Below are 22,441 nucleotides of genomic sequence, written 5' to 3'. Positions count from 1 at the left end.
AAAAATTCGGACATTGGGCTAAAAAATGTCCATCTTTGAATGGAGCACCCAAAAAGTTTAAAAAAATCTGGTTGCGAAAAGGATTGAATGATTAGAATGGAGATGATTTTAGCAAGGGTGAGGCAAGGAATTCCCAGGGGGTTAGTGGTTTGGTAAAGAGGTCACCGATGGTTGATGAAGAAGCTTCTCAACCATAGATGAATGCTGAAGGGGATAATCAAGTTATGATTCCACTAGACCACAATAGTGGGGATATTGGTCTAGCTCATGGAGGGGGTGTGATTTGTCCCTATAATGGGGATGAAGACAATAGTGGGGAGATCCACAATAGTGGGGATATTGGTCTGGCTCATGGAGGTGAGATTTGTCCCAATAATAGGGATGAAGAAGATAGTGGGGAGATCCAAAATGATAACATTATTGAAGATGTTTTTGATTCATTTGAGGAACCTGTTTCTTTCTCCATGAGTACGGTAGATCAATGTCCGATTGAACCCCTAGCAGATGTTACAGCCATAGAAAGTAATCATAATAGGGGGGAAGTTGAGGAAATCTATAAAGTGCTATAGGGGGGAGAGGAGAACTTTGGCGCAGATTGGATTCAAGTTGGAGGTAATAGAACCTCTAAATCTAAGAAGAAAACTGAGGGTGTATCCTCTAGAAAGAATAAAGAGAATGTTGTGGTTAAAACTAGGAGCAATAAGAAAGGAGATATCCCTAGCACACCTTTGGGAAAGGGCAGTAAAAAAGGTGAAATGAAGAGCAGCAAGGCTAGGGATTGCTGTCCACCTGCAATACCATCGGGTAAAGGTTTGAAGGTTGGAGATGTTGGTTTATCTCCTTCTTCAGCAAGTAGACCATCTAATGTGCAGAGAAGAATTGTTGAGACTAACAAAAGTATTGCAGACGGTACTCAGAGGACTATCTTAGAATCAAAAAATTTCCATAAGAAATGAAGTTCATATCATGGAATATCAAAGTATTAAATAATCCTCACAAACAAGATATTATGAAAAATATAATTAGGGATAACAAACCGAATATTGTACTAATTCAAGAAACTAAAATGTTTAAGGATAAGGTGGAAGGTCTCTTGGTTTTTAGGGGAGGCAAGATTATTGGGAATGATTCAGATGGGGCCTCAAGTGGTATGGCGGTTTACTAGAATGATAAATGTATTGATGGGGAACTTAGCTCTCAGAATAGAAATATGATGAACATTAGATTTACCAATTCTAAGGATGGCTCTGCTTGGGTGCTTACTAATGTCTATGCTCCCAATTCTAAATGGGGTAAAAAGGCTCTTTGGGAAGATATCACCAATCAAAGAAAAAATTTTATGGAGGAGAATTGGATCATTATAGGGGATTTTAATACTCCTTTGAAAGAAATGAAAAGATGGGAGGAAGTCAGACTAACTTGGATAATAGATTGGATTTAATGGATTTTATTGATAATCATCTTCTACATGATATGGATCTGCATGGGATTGATTATACTTGGACAAATAGAACTGGAAAGGACCTCATTCAAGTCAGGCTAGATAGAGCGCTTATTAGTAGTTATTGGTTTTTAAAATATAAATGCTCTCTTATTGCTCAAGTTCATATTGGTTTGGATCGCTATCCCATTTTTATTGTGGCTGATCTATTAACCTTTAAGAAGAATTACCCATTTAGGTTTGAAAAAATGTGAACTCTCCATCCGTGATTGGAAAATCTTATCAAGGAATGTTGGAGCATTCGTGTGGAGGGTATTGCCATGTTCAAAGTTGCTGCTAAGTTGAAAAATGTTTTAAAAAAAATTTAAAAATGGAATAAAGATACTTTTGGGAACATTTTTGAGAATAAAAAGGTCTTGGAGGAGCGTAAAGATATTCAAGACAATATTTAGGTTGATGGATATGAGACTGTCTATAGGGAGGAAGAGAGTGTGAAACTGACTGAGATTCATGATATTATTACTAAGGAGGAGATGTTGTGGAGGCAACGATCTAGAAAAATAAGTTTGAGGGAAGGGGACTGGAATACTAAGTAATTTCACATGACCACTTTGAAGCATAGGATGGCTAATACAATTTGTAAACTCAATACTAATGGAGGTTCAACGGAGGATGAGGAGATTATTAAGAGGGAAGCCATGGATTTTTTCAGCAATTTACCACAAGGTGATCCCAATTTGGACAAGGACGAGCAGATTATGTTTTTGGATTGCATCCCAAATTGTATTTTAGAGGATTAGAATAAATCCCTAACTTCTATTCCATCTAATGAAGTAATTTCCAAGGCTATTTTCTCCTTCGACGCAGACAAGGCACCAGGGCCAGATGGGTTTCCTTTCTTGTTTTTTCATAAGTATTGGGGTATCATTAGTGATGATTTTTGTAATGGGGTTAAGGAGCTCTTTAGTTCTAGGAAAATTCTTAAAGAATTGACCAGTACCTTCCTTGCTTTAATTCCTAAGAAGTCGAGTGCTGATAGTATGGACTAGTTTCGAGCAATCAGTCTTTGTAATTCATTTTATAAAGTTATTTCTAAAGTGCTAACACTCAGAATTTCGTCTCTTCTCCCTAGTTTGATATCTAGGCAGCAGAATGGTTTTGTTCCTTGTAGGAAGATTTTGGATTCAATTATTTTGGTGAATGAAAATATCCACTCTCACTGTTTCCGAGAAAGAAGGGTTTCTCCTTAAACTTGATCTATCCAAAGCTTATGATAGAGTAGATTGGGCTTTTCTACAAAGAGGACTCGAAGCTTTTGGTTTTAATAAGAGATTTAGGAAATTGGTCCTTATGTTGGTCTCTTCTACTACTTTCTCGGTGCTTGTGAATGGTTCACCAACCCCTTTTTTTGAGCATCGCATGGTTTAAGGTAGGGGGTTTCGCTTTCACCTATCCTCTTCATTCTAATGGCTGAATGTCTAGGAGGATTTGTGGAAAAAATGGTGAATGTGGGGGATTCTGTTGGTCTAAAACCCTCTTCCAAAGAGCTGATTTGTTTGCATCAGCAATTTGTGGATGATTCTATAGTTATGGGAGAAGCATCAGTTAGAAATGCTAGAAACATAAAGAAGGCTTTGGAGGATTATGGGCAAGCTTTGGGTCAAATTATTAACTGGAACAAAAGTGTGATATATTTTATCAATGTGAATGATATTAGACATAACAAAATTAAAAGGATTATTGGCTGTGAGATTGGCACCTTTCCGGACTCTTATCTAGGATTACCCCTTTGTATGGACCCACTTGAGATCTTTTGGAGTTCGCCGATTGATAAAATTCATTCGAAGTTAGCAGGTTGGAAAGGCTCCCTCCTTAGTTAGGCTGATAAGGTTATTGTTCTCAAATCTATTTTACAAAATGTTTTGCTATATGCAAGTGTTTTTAAGATCCCTAGAAAGTTTGCCCTAGCAATTGAAAAAATTTAGAAGGATGGAAAGAAAAAGAAAAATGGCATCGATCAGGATGAGGGTGATGACAATGTTCCCAAGGAGGTGGAATTGTATAAAAACAAACAAGGGGAGCAGGAGTACTATTTTGAACATAACAGGGAAGAGGGTGAGAAGGGGTTCCTAAAGGGTTTCATGGATAACCCAAGGTCAATTTTGAAGGATGTTGGGATCCTTAAACAAAAAATGCAGAAGATTTCAAAGGATTTTGAATAGCTCAGTAAGATTGCAAGGGGGGAGCATATGTTGGGCCAACATATTGATAGGCTATCTGAAGTCATTGGCAATGTGGAAGAAGTTAAAAACTTAATGAAACGGGTGCCACTAATTGAAACCAAAAATAGGAACCTGGAACAGGCAAATAAAGATATCCAAAAAAGGATGGAGAGCTTGGATGCTAGAGTTAGTAATATGGAGAAAATGATCAAGAAATTGGCTGACCAAAATTGCAGTATTTTGAAGACTATGGCTGATAACTTCAATGCATTGCCAAACAAGATGGATCAGGCTAAGGGACTTGACTCCTTTGTTGTGAATGAGGACTAGGGACCGAGCAAGCGCACAAGGACCAATTCCAAGAAGAATGAAGGAGTGGAAGTGAAAAAGCTGGAAGAAATGAAAGCTTCTGTGGAAAATATGAACATTCTGGTAGACGAAGCTACGGACCTGTTGAAAACTTTGTAGCTGTCCGGGTGCTCTCCTTTTGCTCTCCTTTTGCTGTCTTTTACTACATAGCTGTACTTGGCCTCTTGTTTTTGTGTTTGTTTGTTTGTTCTCTAAGGCCTTTTATTTTTTGAACACTTTTGTTAGTTCTTCTTTGATACTTTGTTAAAGGTTTCGGGTCCTTTAAAACCTATTTTTTACGTAATCAAAACTATATATATATAATATGAGATTTTTATTTGTCATTATAGTAATTACATTCTAATGAATAGACATGTCCCGAAGAAACATGTCTATCCATACTTCATCCTATATTAGAGAGATGGCTGCCATTTGGAAAGTACATACTATATACAATGGCAGTGCTATTACATTTGCAGCAGATTTGGGAAAACTCAACACACCTAATTCCAAATGATGTGTTTAGGCCTTTCTTTATTACCCAAGATCTCAACTGTTTGGGCTTCCTGTGGTTGTTGGGCATGCTTGTGGTTCATGGGTCAGTTGGATTGCCTTGTAGGATAAATATAGCTTTGTTTGGAATCTCCAAGTAGCTTGGTGATTTTCTTTTGTACATTTTCCTGTGACTTTCCTGATATATAAACATTTCCCTCTTTGAGTTCTCTTTCAATGGTTATACTTGTGAAGATCCAAATTATCCTTTACTTGGTTATTTCTCAAATATTTTTGGCTTTATTGTGAAAATAAGATTTACATTCATGAGCAGTTGATAATAGTCTATTTGAAATGATCAGAATTTAAAACACAGAATCCAATAGCCTAGTGATATTGAAAGGAATTGGTTTGGAGATGTCTACACTTGCTTGCAGAAAGTGAAGATTTTGGACGCTATTCTTTAATAAAAGAAGTCTTATAGATTGAGAAAATGGAGATAATAAGGTATGGTACTGAGACTACAGTGCACTAGTTCCATTGTCATGGAATTAAAGAGTAGAATATGTCCCCAATAAAGGACAAACCATCAGGTTATGGGGCATTTCTCCAAATTACAGCCTACACCTAATAATAAAAATATTCTCAGGATATTTGAATTACCCTGGAAAGCCTTTTTTGGCAAATAGTAACAGGTATGCAGACTTTAGAGTTACTTAAAGTATAGTACCCATGCCTCTAACATCTTCTATCTATTATTGAATTGTGGCATGGCAAGTAAACATGATGCCAATTTTGGACAACTGTCTTATAAGATGGTGGTAACAATGTGCCCCTACATTTGCTCAAATATGAACTAAGCTACTGGGAAAATGGTTGGTTGCGCAGTGGGTAGTTGATGAGTTATTGTGAATTCATAATCTGGCAGTAGAGTTCTTCCAATTTAATTTGTTGTTAACATAGTTTGGAATATTTATGTTTGATTGCCATAGACTAAAGACTGTGTGAGGTGGTCATCTTTAAGTTAAACTAGTAAAGAAAATAATCTTTGGACCATGCTCTTGTTCTCTATGGTTAAGTGGTTTGCTGGATATGTCTCTTCATATTTAGGTCAATATGGTGGGAGGCAAGAACCGTGATAGGAAGAAGGAAACACTCATAGTTCATGATCAAGGAACCTCATTTAAAATCATCCCATTAGTATGTTAACTCATTTTTTCTCTTAGGTATCTTAAGTAAACTTGCTTTTAACCACATTATTTGTTGGTTTCAAATGTCTACTCTAATTTTCTATCTTAATTATCTTAATTTGAAGTAATCCTGCTCTTAACCACAATTTATTGGTTTCAAATCTGCATTTAAGTAATCCACGTGCCCCCAAAGTCAAGGAAAGGAAGGAATGAATTTAAGGCGGGGTGCAGATTTGAAAAGACAAGTTTGTGTAAAGTTTTCAAACTTTTTGATTCTTACCTTTTTGGCATTTCTCTAGCCACGTACATCCTCCATGTTGAATTTATTTTGGGCTGCGTTTTTATGTTGGGAGATGTTGGGGGATAAAGTTAAGGGAAATTTGGTGGGAAATGGGGATTAGAATGTTAAAGTGGGGTGGGTGGTTAGAATAGTTAAGTAGTTAGAATGTTAGTGGGGTTTTGGTTAGTAGTTTTTTTTTCATAAAGTTTTAAAATTAAATTAGTATGTGTTAGATATTAGTATTTTTATTTATTTATTATTTTTTTTAGTTAGTTAGTTAGTTTTTATATGATTAATGTTAAGTTAGTTAATATGTGTCTTAAGTATTAGTTGTAGTTTTAAATATTAATTAATTTTAATTGTTTAAAAAAAATAAAATTAATATGTTTTTAGTCTTAGTATATTTTTAATGTTAAGAGATTTTATTACTTTTAGTTGAAGTTAGTGTATTTTAGTTTTAGTTAGGGTTAGTTTTAAGTGATTTTTAAATATCATGTTTTTGTGTATTAGTTATTTTAGTAGATATTAGTTAGAAGAACGAAATGTTAGATTATATTTAGATAAGTTAGTTTGTTATTAGTTTAATATTTTGTTTAAGTGAATGTTAGATATTTTATTTAAATTTAATTAGTTAGATAGTGTTAGAGTGTTAGTCAAGTTGCTTTATTTGAATTATTATGTAGCCTTAGTTAGAGTAATAAGGGTATTATTATGTCAGTTAAAAATCAAGTCGAGTTATTGAATGCTAGATGTTATTTTACTTAGAGGGTTCTTTTTATTTCAAATGTCTCGAATAATTAAAGTTATAATTACTTATATTGTTATTAAAATAATTGAATTATATTGTATTGGATCAAATAATGTTATGACATTCATATTCATGCTACTTTAAGGTAGTTGCAAATTATGTTTTCTAGTAGATTTAGCAGATGGTTGGTTTACATATGAGTTATTGAAAAGTATATGAAAAATAATATATTGATTAAAATTAATGTATAATAAAATAAACATCAAAATCAATTAAATAACAAATATTCAAATTTAACAATCTTTTGATACTCATTGATTATAAACTTAAATGGAATGTTAGGACATTGTTAGGAGAACCTGTATCTGTTTTACATAATACCTTTACTTTGGCTGGTGGAAAACAAACAGATCAAACCTAGTAGATTTAAATTATTATTTAAAAAAAAAATTGCTTGTGTTTTTGCCCTCGTATTTTGGGCATGACATAATCTGGCAGTAGAGTTCTTCCGATTTAATTTATTGTTAACATAGATGATGAAATATTTATGTGTGACTGCCATAGACTAAAGACTCTGTGAGGTGGTCATCTTTAAGTTAAACTAGTAAAGAAAATAATCTTTGGACCATGCTCTTGTTCTCTATGGTTAAAGTTTGTGGTTTGCTGGATATGTCTCTTCATATTTAGGTCAGTGTGGTGGGAGGCAAGAACCGTGACAGGAAGAAGGAAACACTCATAGTTCGTGATCAAGGAACCTCATTTAAAATCATCCCATCGGTATGTTAACTCATTTTTTCTCTTAGGTATCTTAAGTAAACCTGCTTTTAACCACATTATTTTTTGGTTTCAAATGTCTACTCTAACTTTCTATCTTAATTATCTTAATTTAAAGTAATCCTGCTCTTAACCACAATTTATTAGTTTCAAATGTCTACTCTACCTTTACTTCTTATTCCATTTTGACCATGAAGATAGTTTTGATCCCAGCAAGTCTAGTTTTATTATTATTTTATAATTCAGTTCTTGCACCTCAGTGACTTCTCCCTAAAGAAGGCCTTGACATTGTAATTGCAGGAGTCACGAGACAGTCCTGATGTTGTTATTGAGAAAATACAATGGGAAAAGTCCAGGAAAGAGATGGAGAATTATCTCCGCAGCTTTCGAGATTTTACATCATCAAACTGGTTTTGAAAGAGGCACTTAATCATTTCTATCCTTTTATGGGTACTCTTATAAAGATTACTCATGTTCGAAGTTAAATTGGTGTTCGTGGTGATTGACCTCACAGAATCAGATGAAGGGACCAGACATTGTTTGTGGGAGTATTGCAAGGTTCCATGTAATATATACGTCATACTCTTGCCATCCAGTTTTTCTAATGAAAGGGAATGTGGCTGTATGCTTCAATATTTTTGAGTTCATAATTTTCCTGGACATTTCTCCTTCCTAATGATATGTTGAAGAGCAAACCCATTTTTTAAGGGAATCCAATAGAACAGTTACAGACACTAGAATTGAAGCTCCATGTGTAATAGTACTTTGATAGATGTAATAGTTCAGGATTATAGAACACTGGATTCCATAACTAGTTTTTGACCTATGACATGCGCTTTGATAGTGGAAAACCATTTACCTACCTATTATTTACCATATGGTGAATATTTGTTCAGCATATACAAACTGTTTCGATTTTAAGTTAATGCCATAGGAGCATCCTTTTCTTATTCAGTTTAGATCATCCATTAGTTTTTGTCTTATTACCTTGTAATACTTGAGCTGGAAGCATCTTCTAGTGCAATATGTTCGTAAGGCACAATGATTGAGTAGTATCTTCCTCATAATATGATATATAAAATGTCCATAATATTTTCTATTGGAAACTTCAATTATTATATTAATTTGATAAATTTATCATATATAATACATAAGGTTCTTGTATCGCATGAAAATGTCATAAAAGAGAAAATGCCTATGAACGAAGCATGCAAACCTCAAAGTGATGTATTAATATGAATGCAATTGAGATAAAAGAGAGAATAATCATAGAAACCTAACCTACTCAACAAGAACATGCAAACCTTAAAAAATAAGTGTGGATGTTTAAGTGGTTACTCGTTAGTCTAGTAACATAACAATGCATATAAAAATGTGATGTTGAATGAGAGAAAAGACCTCTAGCTATAGGTTCTTTGTGAGAGAAATCAAGGGTCAAGATTGAGTGATGATGGATGGCGAGGATTGATTCAAGGAGAAGGCATGGATTGTAGGTTTCTCCTTGTAACAAGTGTCAAAGGAGAAGGGAGGTGTAAGGGCTTAGTATGTTCACATGTGTACAAGCATTGGGAAAATAATGAAAATGACAAGTGGGGGACGAAGATGTAAAAGTAGAGTGGCTCAAGGTGGGTGCATGTGTAGGATAGATATAGATAGAGACAATTTTAAAATTCAAAGAATGTGTTCACATATGTGAGACAATTTTAAATTGTAGGAAATATTAATGAAGTTAAGAGTTTTGATATTATGCTAATTAACTTGAGTTTAATTAGTGGGTTGACTTCATAGGAAATGATACTATTATGGACATAGGTTTGTTCTTGGGATTAATTTAACTTTAGGATGAATAGGCTAAGACGAAATAAACATAGATTTATTTAATTACATGGAAGAGATAAGGTGGATGCTAAATTTAATTAAATAAATGTAAATTTATATAATAATTTTTTATTTAATTGGTTAGTATATAAGACAAGATCAATTGTGTTCATGGGTGGACACATTTAAATCGTCCCAAATAATACATGAATAAAAAGGAACAAATTTATCAAAATATTTCTTCAATCATGATGTCTCCTCAACTAGCTTATTCTTCCATCAAACCAAATATTCCATATATTCATTTCCTTGGGTTTCTTTGCAACTCTAGAATCAATAATAGCATCCACTTTCTCAACTTTCTTTCTAGGCTATTGCTGAATCTGTGTTGGTTTATGATTTGTCTTTGAGGGTAGATGTATTGGACTATTCTCTCAATCAAAATGTCTATACAAACCACTAACATTGAATATTGGTGAGATATCAATGTTTTCTTCAAGGTCAACTTCATAGGCATTAGTTGAAACCTTTCTCAAGATTTGACATGGACCTTGTTGGTTCCCAAAATCGCAGATTGGAAATTCAAGAGCCTGCCACTTCTCCGATAGGATTTCTCAATCAGTTCTGGCCAACGAATGGAAATCGCTTAGATTTCTTTGCACTTCGGGCTCCGCTACACCCAGGCGGGTAAACTTTTATCTTAACACTGACAGCCTGGTTCAAGGCTTTTCTATAGCGAATTTAAACTTCTGGAGTTCTTCGGCTGGCAAGGTCCTCGAACTCAATAAAATTGAAACTGGATGCTGAATAATGGTTAAATGTTTTGAACAATTGAATAATAATTAATTTGATGCTTGCAGGAGGAATGTATAGATTTTCTGACTTCAATAAGAAGACTAGTGCCTTCGCTCATCCGGGCGATAGAGTCAACTTCGGTGAATTTTTACATACAACTTCATAATGTTCAATGCACTTATACTGCCAATAATTTTGATAATCCAGATGCGATAGACAAATTATGATGCAATCTTAAATTAGTCCAGATTGAATTTTAACTCCACTGAGACAAACTGGACACAGCTGTGGAAACAGTTAAATATTTCACAACACCTATGATGATCAAATTTAAAATGCTAATTGACCATGTCCACTTATCTGATAACAAAATCATATACAGAATTTTAAAATATAATTATGAAGGACGATTCGCCTGCAGTTTAAATCTCTATGCCATTACTGATAAACAAAAAATATTTTTATTTTATTATTAAAATAAAATAATTTTATAATAATAAAATAATAAAATTTTATTATAAAATCATATTGAACACTTATTCCTCCTTACAATAAAATATAAATATAAAATGCTCTTTGTGAACCTAATGAATGTTCCGATATCTCCCCTCTTCTTCAAATGATTTTTATTCTTTTATACCTAACATAATAAAAGAACACGACTTTTCATAAAGTCATTTCTTGTTAACAAATAAAAAACATCATCCTCAATCGCATCATTTTAAATTATAATTAATTATAAGAATATTATGATTATTTTATAATACTCCTACGTTCCTTCAAAAATCTTCATGATTTTATTAACTTGGCAAACTAATGACACCTTTTGCTTCGACAAATATTATAGCTATATTTCATCTGGCTTTATCCTTAATCCTGCCGCTCATGGTTCTTATCGTGTAAATATGCATTGGGATATATCTGACTGCGATCAATTTCCACCATATTTGTCTTCTCCTCCACAAAACGAGTCGCCCTTATATTCATGAACACCAGTTCCTTATTGCAGTGTTCAGCGAAATTGTGTTTCAGACATTATATGGCTTCTAGAGGTATTGTCTAGCAATTTTCACACATGCTGGCAACTTTAACTGAATCGCAAGAGGTGGATTTTGACTACATAAAACGTTTAGTATTTTTCCACGGACAGGAGAAGAATGCATCTTGAAAATGACTCTATTTGTCTCTTTTCTAGGCGCAGCACCTACGTACTCATTACTTAAGCCGCGATGTTTATCATCCGAAACCATATGTCTTCAAACATATCTGTCGCTTTTGAAGAATTTCCATCGTGTGCCCTTGAAGAATCAGATTTGGAGATATCATACGTTGAAGGCTGGACTCTCACATCTGCATCCTTTCGTGGCATTGATTCTCATATCTCTGTTGTTGCCACCTTTGATAGTGTTCATCATAGTTCCTGTGCCTTCATACCATCGAGGCCTTCAATATTTGTTATCGTTGCTAATATTCTTTGAAATAAATCTGCCTTCAAGCAATGACACAACAGGTAGGGATTCACGCTAGTCACACGTTCCTTGTGATTTTCATAGCATTCAAACTCTGTTCTGCGACGGCTCCTAAGAATTTGAGACAAAAACTAGTCAGTTGGTGATTCCAGTTTAAGTGGAAATACATTGCCAAAAGTTTTGTCTTCACTTCCATCGGCTTTCACACAAATATTCCTTTATCTTGAATTTCGTCCAAATGATGGCTTCCCTCTGTGATTTGGAACGAATGATGAAAGATAGTCCAACAGCAACCAGGCCCTGCATCTTTTGAACCGAGGAAAGAAACTCTAACACTTATCCCTGTCAACCGAAGTGTCTCTGAGAATTTAGAAGTTAATATCTAGTCACTGCTGTGATTACAGATATATATTTGCAGGTCACTGTGGGCTAAGAACGTGCCACTCAGACTTGTATTAACATTCCATCTGGGTGAGAATAATGATATATTAATTTCTTCTATGTTCAAGTGATATAATCTTGAACTATATGCACATTCTCCTTCAACAATAACTTCCAGTAGTCTTTTCCCATGATCTGTTACTCCACGTCTATGCTAGGTAGATACTCTGCCATGTTTTTAAGATTGGCATCACTCCAATTTTTGTTTTTGGATATTTCTATGACTTATTTGCTAACTCTGCTCACATTTCTTTATTACTTTCTATGTCTAGTGCAATACGAATCAATTTCCAAAATTTTTTCTTCATCTTTTATTTGTGTGGTGAGAAATATCTGTCTTCCATTGCTGCAATATTGGTGCTAGAAATACAATGAGAGTTGTATCTGAAACCTTTTCACTGCCTGCAATTTGAAACAATTCTGAACATGCTTTACATATAATTTTTTCTTTAATTTCTGTGACATCAGCATCATCTTGCATTGTTGAAGGTTTTCTCCTTTGGTATATTTAGATTTCAATATTTTAATAATTATGAGGATGATTTCCATCAGTTCCTTCTTTTATTTTTATTTTTTTATGTTGGACTCTTTTTTCTCATGCTGCACCTGTACAAGGAGCACCATACACCATCTCATTCGAGCCCACGTATTCTCAGTTTTTGTAATCAGGTTGCCTTCTACTGTTCCCAAAAATGGATGCCAAAATTTGGAAAATTTGGGCACCATCAGACCTATCTTCCATTTTAATTTATTATGGGCTCCTTGAGGAAACCTTTCTTTTCTCATATGGTCTCACATTATCTCACCAACATGAAACTCCTACTCTCTTTTATGCATATCAATGTAGTTTTTTTGTACTTGGTAGTACTCTTCTCCAATATGTCATTCACTTCCTCATACAAATCTTTGGTATATTCTGCAATATCTTCACCTACGACACTCTTTCTCACTAAATTTGCACCTCTCTAAGTTCCTCCACACCCCTTTGGCTTATATCCTTAAACAAAATTGAATGGACTCTTTCCCACACTCCTATTAACCGAGTTATTAAAGACAGCTTATGGCAATACCGAATCCTACTGACTTGTATTTTCACCAACCAAACATCACCACAAATTACACAAACTTTTGTTCAAAAATTTAATTTGGCTATTTGTGTTTGAATGGTATGTTGAACCTAATCTCAATTATGTGTCTAACTTTTTCCACAATGTAGGTCAAAATGGACAACATTTTTTGTACCCCAATCTGAAACAATTCTTTTTGAAAAAACCATACAACTGGACTACTTTGAATAATAAATTGGCAATAGGAAGCATCACTAGTCTTTTTATAGGGATTAAAATGAGCCATTTTTCTATCAACTACAAAAAGAAAAAAAATGGATCATTACCTCTCTTTGTTTGAGTCAATCCCAAAACAAAATCCATGCCAAGATGATACCATAGCCTATATGGTATTGGTAGTGGTTAATACAATCCAATATTTTGTTTCACCTCATTTGCATGTTGACATATTCTACACCTTGTCTTCTTTACATTAACACTCATCTCTGGCTAGTAATAATTTCTATTCAACAAAGCTATTGTTTTGTACATGCCAAAATGTCCACCCGATTCACCAATATACTTCTCTAATGAAATTATCCCTCTTGGAGCCTTAAGATATGCACAAACTCTTACCTTTGAACAACAAATTCTCTTGAATAAAATACTTTAGCCATGAGCTTCAATCCATTCCAACTAGATTCTTACATGTTGCCCACACATCTTTAAATTTTGGGTCTTGTTCATATAACTCACTCAAAGAGTTGAATCCAACAACATTCATCATTGACTCATTTACAACAAACTCTCACTTAATACACCGACAACACTATTGGGTTTACCACTCTTAAGTTTTAAAACCAAATTTTTTTTTAAAAAACTTTGAAGAATTCAACCCATTTCATATGCCTCTTGTTTAACTTGTTGGAATATTAGGTGCAATGTGGGATTGGACAAGGCAAATAAGTGATCTATAAGTCATTAGCATATATAAGAAGTTACATGAGAGTATCAACAATATTAGATGTATGTGCAATAAATATAAAATAACATAAGCATCAAAGCATATGCATACGAATAAGCCATTTGCCAGAATGATTTATTGTAGAAAACCATTTTAATAATAGTTTTATTAGGCTTTACTATCCTAAATTCAAAACTCGCACTCCAGGAGCTTCAAATTCCTACAATTTTTAAAAGAACCCATTAAAAAAGAAACAACCCATCATTGATTTAGAAGCATCCATTCCAAAGAGCACCAACCCTTGTAGAAAAGACTTCAAACAAAATTTGATTCAGAGGAATACTTTGTTTCCATGTTGATACAAAAAACTACCACAAAGATATTTTCTCTATTTCACTAATCCTCACTTTACAATCCACTTTCATTAAGAAAGATGATTGGGACAATACACTAACTACTGAAAGCCTCAATGTTACAACTTTTATTTGTACATGCATTAATTAATGACAAACATGCCAATACATCATTTCACAAGTGAACTACAAATACAATATTACCATTTTGTTATGCATGTGTAATCTTAATGTCAATATTATGCTTCCTTGCTTAAATTGCAATCATAGTACTATCATGCAACTGTTACACTCTGATACAATCACATGACATTCTTTGAGTTCTCTTTCAATGGTTATACTTGTGAAGATCCAAATTATCCTTTACTTGGTTATTTCTCAAATATTTTTGGCTTTATTGTGAAAATAAGATTTACATTCATGAACAATTGATAATAGTCTATTTGAAATGATCAGAATTTAAAACATAGAATCCAATTGCCTAGTGATATTGAAAGGAATTGGTTTGGAGATGTCTACACTTGTTTGCAGAAAGTGAAGATTTTGGACGCTATTCTTTAATAAAAGAAGTCTTGTAGATTGAGAAAATGGAGATAATAAGGTGTGGTACTGAGACTACAGTGCACTAGTTCCATTGTCATGGAATTAAAGAGTAGAATATGTTCCCAATAAAGGACAAACCATCAGGTTATGGGGCATTTCTCCAAATTACAGCCTACACTTAATAATAAAAATATTCTCAGGATATTTGAATTACCCTGGAAAGCCTATTTTGGCAAATAGTAACAGGTATGCAAACTTTAGAGTTACTTAAAGTATAGTACCCATGCCTCTAACAATTTGCAGATAAGATGTGAAGTAAGTTTTAATGATCAAATTAGTGCTCAAAATTAATTCTAAACAGTTTGAGAAGATCAATGGATCAATTTGAATTACCAGTTGTTTGAAAATGAAATTTTTTTTAGTCGGACCGACGTTGGGGCCCGACTGATTTCATTAGTTGCTCAGAGCTGTGACAGTACTAGCTTTGCCAATGTTACCTATAGAAATGATTGAAACAATCTTTTACTACCTAGTTCTAAGGATGAATTCATTTTAAAATATGTTAGCATTTGTGTAGAGTCCATGCTTCAGTGATGATCCTGACCATAAACTTGGTGCCTCGGGTGGTTATATCAAGTGACTTTCTATGCTTATAGTGGAAGATCATCTTTGTTATGATTGAAACTATATTGAAACCATTGTTTGCATAAGATTTATAAAAGAAAGGGTAAAAATAAACACCTTTTACAAAGGCTTATGTAATGAATTATGGCACTAGCTCCAACATTTATGCATTCTCCTGCATATGAGAATCATGTATTACTCTCAAACTTAAGTCTCAAATGGCATGTCCAAACTTGAGAATCACATACTTTGGGTATGATACAAACTGAGTCCCAAATGTTTTGAAATAAATATTTGGAGAGAACACAAAGCCCGCGATGATGTATGAGAATCCACAATAAAATGTAGTAGTCCCAAGACATGAAATGGCAAGGCATTGACAACATTTGCAGGGATATCAATGACAACAGAGGGTAAACAAATAAGGTCCACGACATATGGACAGGGCATGAAATTTGGAAAGTAATGACACGGAGCTCCATGTTAGCAACAAATGCATCTGAGTGCCCACGGTCGCAACATGAAAGAGGAAAGACCATGTGACGAGAGGAGTAGAGCTTTTATTGCATCTTGTTTAGGATCAAACTTATTTACTTTTATCTTAAAGGGCTTTTGTCCCACATGAACCTTGTGCCTTTTGTCTTTGCATTTTAAATACACGATCATACTTTCTCTAATGTGTTTGAAGTGGGCGGTTATTGAAGAGTGCAAAACCTTTGCGTAGAGGAGTCCAACTAGAGGCAGCCAGGGCTTATTTTGACCATGCATGTTGTTCCAAGCTTCCATGTGGCATCATTCTACTCCATGTCGTGAGATCAGGACATGAAAGGTGAAAGGTTATGATCCTATGACAGATTCGTATGATTAGAGGATTGAAGATTGAGGCATATGATGCTACGCTTAGTGTTAAGATGGAGGATTAAAATTTCATCGATCTTTATTTTAAGATCGTGTTGTCGGGGGTCAAAATTTTAAGGTTTGAGATATTACAAAAATGCTTTGAATCATAGGATCGTAATAAGGTAATTGCCAAGGTAAGATGTTACAATAAGTAAGATGAAAGATTTCAAATTCAAATGTTTCAAAAGGGATGTATGAAATTGTGTGGGGCCCACCAGGTAAGATGTTGAATCAAAGTTCAACACTTGGCACATGAGATAAGGGGAATAAGGAGAAATGAATAAAAAATAAGGTTCAAAGGAGATTTCTAAACACACATGTTCAAGGTTGATAGACTTGAATTATTTTAATGATTCTATATAGTTTTAACTATATGATCATTTAATTTTTCATTTTAATTATTGTTCATAGCCCGAGAGCTGGAATTTTGAATCGACCTCAGGGGCACAATTTTTTTCTAAAATGCACACTATAATATATCGTTGGACCTAAGAAGAGATGAATTTTCCATTTCTCTAGTCCATTTTCATATAGGTATTCACCAGATGCAAGTACAAGAAGATTTATGATTTCGGGGGCTCCTCAGTGCAAATGCTGATTTGATGTTTTTAGAATGGGATAATATCAAATTTTGATTAGATTTGCATAATATTTGATTTCATTGACAATTATGAGGGATGCTTTGATTGTTTTAGAGGCAATTGGAAGTAATCAAGTTTTTTCCAACAATATAGTTGAATTTCACAGCAAAAGTAGAAGTGGCAAGCTAAGATCAGATTTGAAGCTCCAACACACTTTATGATGTATATCTGATATTTCTTCAGAGGATATTTTGTTGATTGTTTTGAGGGATATATCAGATATTTTGTTACATTATTTATGGTTTTAATTGTAGGTAGATGAAGGGGATTAGTTTCAACAACATTAGAATGAAGACATTTTCAGTAGGACACATGTCAATTTCATATTCCAGATCCTAAAATATCTTCTCTTCTATATATCTTTCTTCCCTACTCTTTGTAGGGGTTCCAAATTTTATGGCTAGTGAGACCACAAGGTTGGCTCCAGTTTTAGAGTTGTGATACCATTTCTTCTCAATATTTTCCTCTGTTATGAACAACAATAGTGTATTTCTTCTAAAGCATTTTACACTATACAATCATTCATTTTGTATTTTCTGAGTTTTGACATACAGATGATGTATTGGTTTCAATGAGATTAATAAAAGTGCTTCACTTTTCTTAGTTTCATTCTAATTCTCATCTCCTTCCCCTATCATCTGCAATGTTTTGTGTTTAAGAATGAAGAGCTTAAACTCAATTGCAATTCCTTAAGGTTGCATGTCTGGATAAATTTTCTATTGGAATAAAGGGCCAAGTAAATGCTTATTTACATTGACAAGGTTGTATTTTTCACCAGGAGGATTTTACAATAAGTATGAGAGTTTCTATGAAGACAACTGTCTCTTTGCAAGTCAGAATGATAGATCAGATATTTAGATATATGAGTATACTTTACGTGTCCATGTGTATGTTAAAGTTTAGTTGATGCCCAATGCATAAGGCACTGGTTAGCTTAGAGGCTGCATGTTCTTTGCAGTTGCATACCTGGGTTATGTTGAGATCAAAATCTTTAATCGAATATCAATTTACCTTTTTATGTATTGAAGAACTAAAAATGCTGGTCATTACTTATTTGCATCTACTTTTTGGTTGTAATTAGCTATTGTAATCAAGAAGTTTATCTACAAATCATAGAAGAATGTTGACCATTTTCGCTATAGGGGATAATCTTGTAGAGTAGAGTATCAAGTTAAATAAGATCAATCCCTAAGGTTTTCCCACCTTGGCCCTATAGAGTCTAAAGTGAAGTGAGTCCTGATGACTCTATTAATGTTGGCCCAGAACAAAGATTTAACCCTGCTAGATATAGGATTTAGCTCATCCTTAGGCTTGTCCCTATCTTTGTTTCCTAGTATTAGGTTTAAATCCACTTGATATGTTCCTTTCTAGAAAGAACTCCAATACACCCCTCTATTTTTTAGGAAGCCCACTCCATAAAGCCCCAACCTTAACCTTAGAAGGACAATGATATTGCTTGCATCAACACCTTGATTCTTGATAATTTCGTCACAAAAAAGTGAATTTTTTAATCCCCAAGGCATTGTATAGGTGTAGAAAAACAAATCAGACCTTGCAAATTATGTAAAAGTGCATCAAATGGCCTAAAATGGACCTCACATATGGCACTTTGATAATGAAACCAAGTCTAAATCACATTATTTGGGGTCATATTATGTGACATGTACTAAATATCTAGGCTTAAACTTTCAGTTGTAGGCTTATGTGATATGGCATTTGGGCTTTAAATAAATGTAGATTTAGCCTTGAAACTAGTAAGTCTAGCATGCGATACTGGGGACAAAACAACCTCAATTATGTGTTGTGTAACCTTGGAGATTAAATTCACCTCTTAATAAGGTAACATGTGGATCTATAGTGCATATAGGGCAGCCTTCCAACCAATTATCTAGCAATGAAGATTTTAGTGATGTCTATTGATATTAATAAATTATAATATATAATTAATTGTTTTTTAGCTGTAAAAGGAAAACATTTGTTTATGCTAATATCAAAATATTTACAATGTTTTTTCCTATTTGAAGTGCGACACTAGAAGAATGGGGAAAGCCCAGAATCGAAGTCATGTTAGAAAAGTACTAATGCCTATTGTTGGGTCTTTTAGAAGGCATTCCTTATTTTACATTTATTTTTTTATAAATACAAATTTTATTATAATAATTATATTTTAGGTTCATTTTATCCATCTTGGATATTCTCTCCTATACAACTATGGTTTGAAAGAAAGTCCTTTGTCAACCTTATCTTTAGAGATTGTGATTGTATCTGCAGAAAGCAATACATCTTGACCAAGATCATTGTTATCTATTTGATAAAGACAAATAATTATGATGTTCATCTTAAAGTCAGAAGATGACTAATAAGTTGGCTCAATGCTTTTCTTAATTATAGACTTCATTAAATGCAAGTTCAAACATATTATGTTATATTTAAGTAGATTTATAGATTTATTGAAAGTCGTCTTTGTTATGAAAATTGAATAAGGAAATATTTAATTTTTGCGAACAAATCATAATTTCACAAAGAGGATAGGAAGTTTATTATTCAATGGATTTATGATTATATAGTTGAATTTTGAACCTTAGATTAAGAGTTATGGATCTTATTTATTTTACGAGGACATCTTCTTTATCTACTCCTTTATTGACTAATTTATCCACTTCTCTATAACCTTCACAAAAAATATGCTTTATAGTTGTCTCTTCAAATTTGTTTACTAACATTAGAGCATATTCTAGTTTAGAGTGCAATTGCCAATTGGGAGTTTCCCTCTTCCTTAAAGCATTCAAGATTATTTGAGAGTCTCCTTCGATGATTAGTATTTTTATGCCCATATCCCAACTAAGGTTTAATCCTTCTATTAGAGCTTCCATTTTTTTGAGATTATTTGATATCATCCCTAAGAGCTTCACTTGTTTAATTATACTCAAGCCTTTGTCTGAGTGAATGATACAACCTAAACCTGCTTGTCTCGGGTTTCCTCTTGATGTCCCATCAAAATTTAACTTTTCTCAACCTTGTGGAGGAGGGGATCATTTACATTCAACTCTTGCTAAATTTCTCTCTTTTGAGTACAACATAGGATGGCTAATGACGTGTGCCAATTTTTACACATTTTGTCATCCCATCCTAAAAAGGTTCCTTGTTCTTTTTAATTGCTCCTTAGATTATTATTTGCTACTTGTGATACAATCCTCTATTTTGTTTATAAGTGAAGGTATATCCATGCTTTTACTGTAGAATATTCTTTTGCTTCTTTCCTTCCATGATTCCCGTAGCAGAATAGAAGGAGATATCTTCTATAAGTTATTGTATACCTTTGACCTACCATGTTTCAATCAACTTTTAAGGAAGTCTAACAAATTATTAGGAAATGTTGATTTCCACTCTAATTTTTGACTTAGCTAGTGCCAACAATTTCTTGCAAAGGGACATTCAAATGGTAAATGTTCTATTGCTTTCGACTCTTTCTCAAAAAGATGTCCCCTCAAAACCCATCTTAGTGAATCAATCTCTAGTTAGTTTTATTTTATGAAGGGCTGCCCATAAGAAAATACATGCCTCTGGGAGAAATGTTGTATCCCATCATAGATTAAGGGGGATATTGATCTTATCCCATTTATCAGAGTTAATCAACTTATCATATCCTCTTTTGACATTATATTTTGCATCCTTTAAAGCTCCCTAAATTATCTTTCCTTTCTTTGTGATTGATTGTTCTTTTACTTAGAATTTACTCCAAAATTTGTTTTTGAGTGTCTTCCAAAGATTTCTATTTCCATCCCATAGAAAGATTATCATTTGATTTGATTTTGTAGTCACTGACTCGCTTTCCCCATAAAGTGGATAGGATATTTTTTTATGTTATTTGGCTAGTTAAAGGTATCCAAGGGAGGAAGTCCATCCCATGAGTCTTCCTAGAATAGTGCATCTTTACCTATATCCCATGTTAAATTATTCATTATTAGAGGGTGACTATTCATCATAAAGTTCTAGATTCTACATCTTTTTCAGGATTTTGAGTTCAGAAGAGAGACAAATGACAAGGGTATTTTAAGTATTTATGATAGAGGATTTAACAAATTTGTTCTCATTTTCTTGATACATCCTCCATACTAATTCAGCTCCCAAAGCTTCATTTTTCCAGTTTCAATGTTTTATACCTAGTCCTCCACACTCTTTAGGTTTGTAGATATTATCCCATTTTATCAACACTTGTTTATTTGTGTCTGAAGTACCTTGCTAGAAGAATTTTTAAAGCTTTCTATCTAAGTTTCTTTTGACTCCTTTATGAAGAGGAAGATGAAACATTTGTTAAGTAGGAATTGTTGATAATACTACTTTAATAATTGTGGTTCTTCTTGCTTTGTTTCACCATTTCCCTTTCCAATTTTCCATTTTTTAATCTATTTTATCTATGATAATTTTCCAAGACTTTATCTCACACCTTTTTCTAATAGGATACATAAGTATTTACATGGAAATATTCCTTTCATATATCCCATAATGTTACATATGTTGATTTCTATATTAGGAGTAGTGTTTAGAAAGAAAATCTATGATTTGTGTGGATTTACTTTTTTTCTTGAAGCTTCCATATAGGTTTTAATGACTAATTTTAAATTTTGGGCCTCTTCCATAATTCTTTCTCCCAAATAATTATATCATCTATGAATTGTTGATGGGTGATTTTTGAAACTTCCTCTATAACTTGGATACCTTTGATCTTCCCTTCTAACTAGGTCGATTCAATTACTCTATCAAATTCTTCTAGCATTATAATTAATGAGTAGGGAGATTTTGGTTGTAGTTATATAATTGAATATTAATTATTCCATTGATGAGAGAAACCAAAGGCTTCTAAAGTTTTGCATAAGAATCTCTAATGAACTTTTTCATATACTTTTTGAATGTCTAACTTCATTAGCATGCACATTTCCTTATTTGTTTGAGCTGAGTGAACAAGTTCTTGTATTATAATTATCCCATCAAACATTGACCTACTGGGCACAAAGCTCGTTTGTTCTTCTAGTATGAGTTTAGATAGTATTTTCTTTAATCTATTTAACAAAGCTTTGGATATGATTTTATATATAGTATTGTATAGCTACCGGTGTAAAATCTTCAGGTTCCCCATGTTCACTTTTCTTAGGTATTAAAGCTATTGTTGACTTTAGACAATAATGAACAAAAGTTTCTAATCACCTCAATGGCCTCCCATAGCTCATGGTCAAGTATATCCTAACACTTTTGAGAAAAGAATGCTTGAAAACCATACGAGCCTAAAGATTTGTCTAGGTTGAGTTCAAAGAAGGCTTCTTTAATTTCTTCTTTTGACAATCTCTTATTGAT

General features: G+C 33.5%; 1 protein-coding gene across 2 annotated transcripts in view; it reads left to right on the top strand.

Moving 5' to 3' along the window:
* PTAC6 (plastid transcriptionally active 6) overlaps positions 1-8,130 on the top strand; it is a 141,372-nt gene extending 133,242 nt beyond the window's left edge. The window contains exons 5-6 of one of the 2 annotated variants that reach the window (XM_089831333.1): positions 7,409-7,498; positions 7,796-8,130. In XM_089831333.1, coding sequence (XP_089687459.1) covers positions 7,409-7,498; positions 7,796-7,912 — 207 coding nt within the window. In that variant the 3' untranslated portion in view covers positions 7,913-8,130. Of the gene's footprint in view, positions 1-5,613; positions 5,704-7,408; positions 7,499-7,795 lie in introns of both variants that reach the window. The other variant, XM_089831334.1, reaches the window with a different exon arrangement.
* The last annotated feature ends 14,311 nt before the right edge of the window (positions 8,131-22,441 follow it).

The sequence above is a fragment of the Cupressus sempervirens genome, chromosome 5 (assembly GCF_028749045.1).
Source record: "Cupressus sempervirens isolate cs-2001-9-10 chromosome 5, ASM2874904v1, whole genome shotgun sequence".
Classification (NCBI taxonomy): Eukaryota; Viridiplantae; Streptophyta; class Pinopsida; order Cupressales; family Cupressaceae; genus Cupressus; species Cupressus sempervirens.
This window is presented reverse-complemented; position numbering and strand designations above follow the sequence as displayed.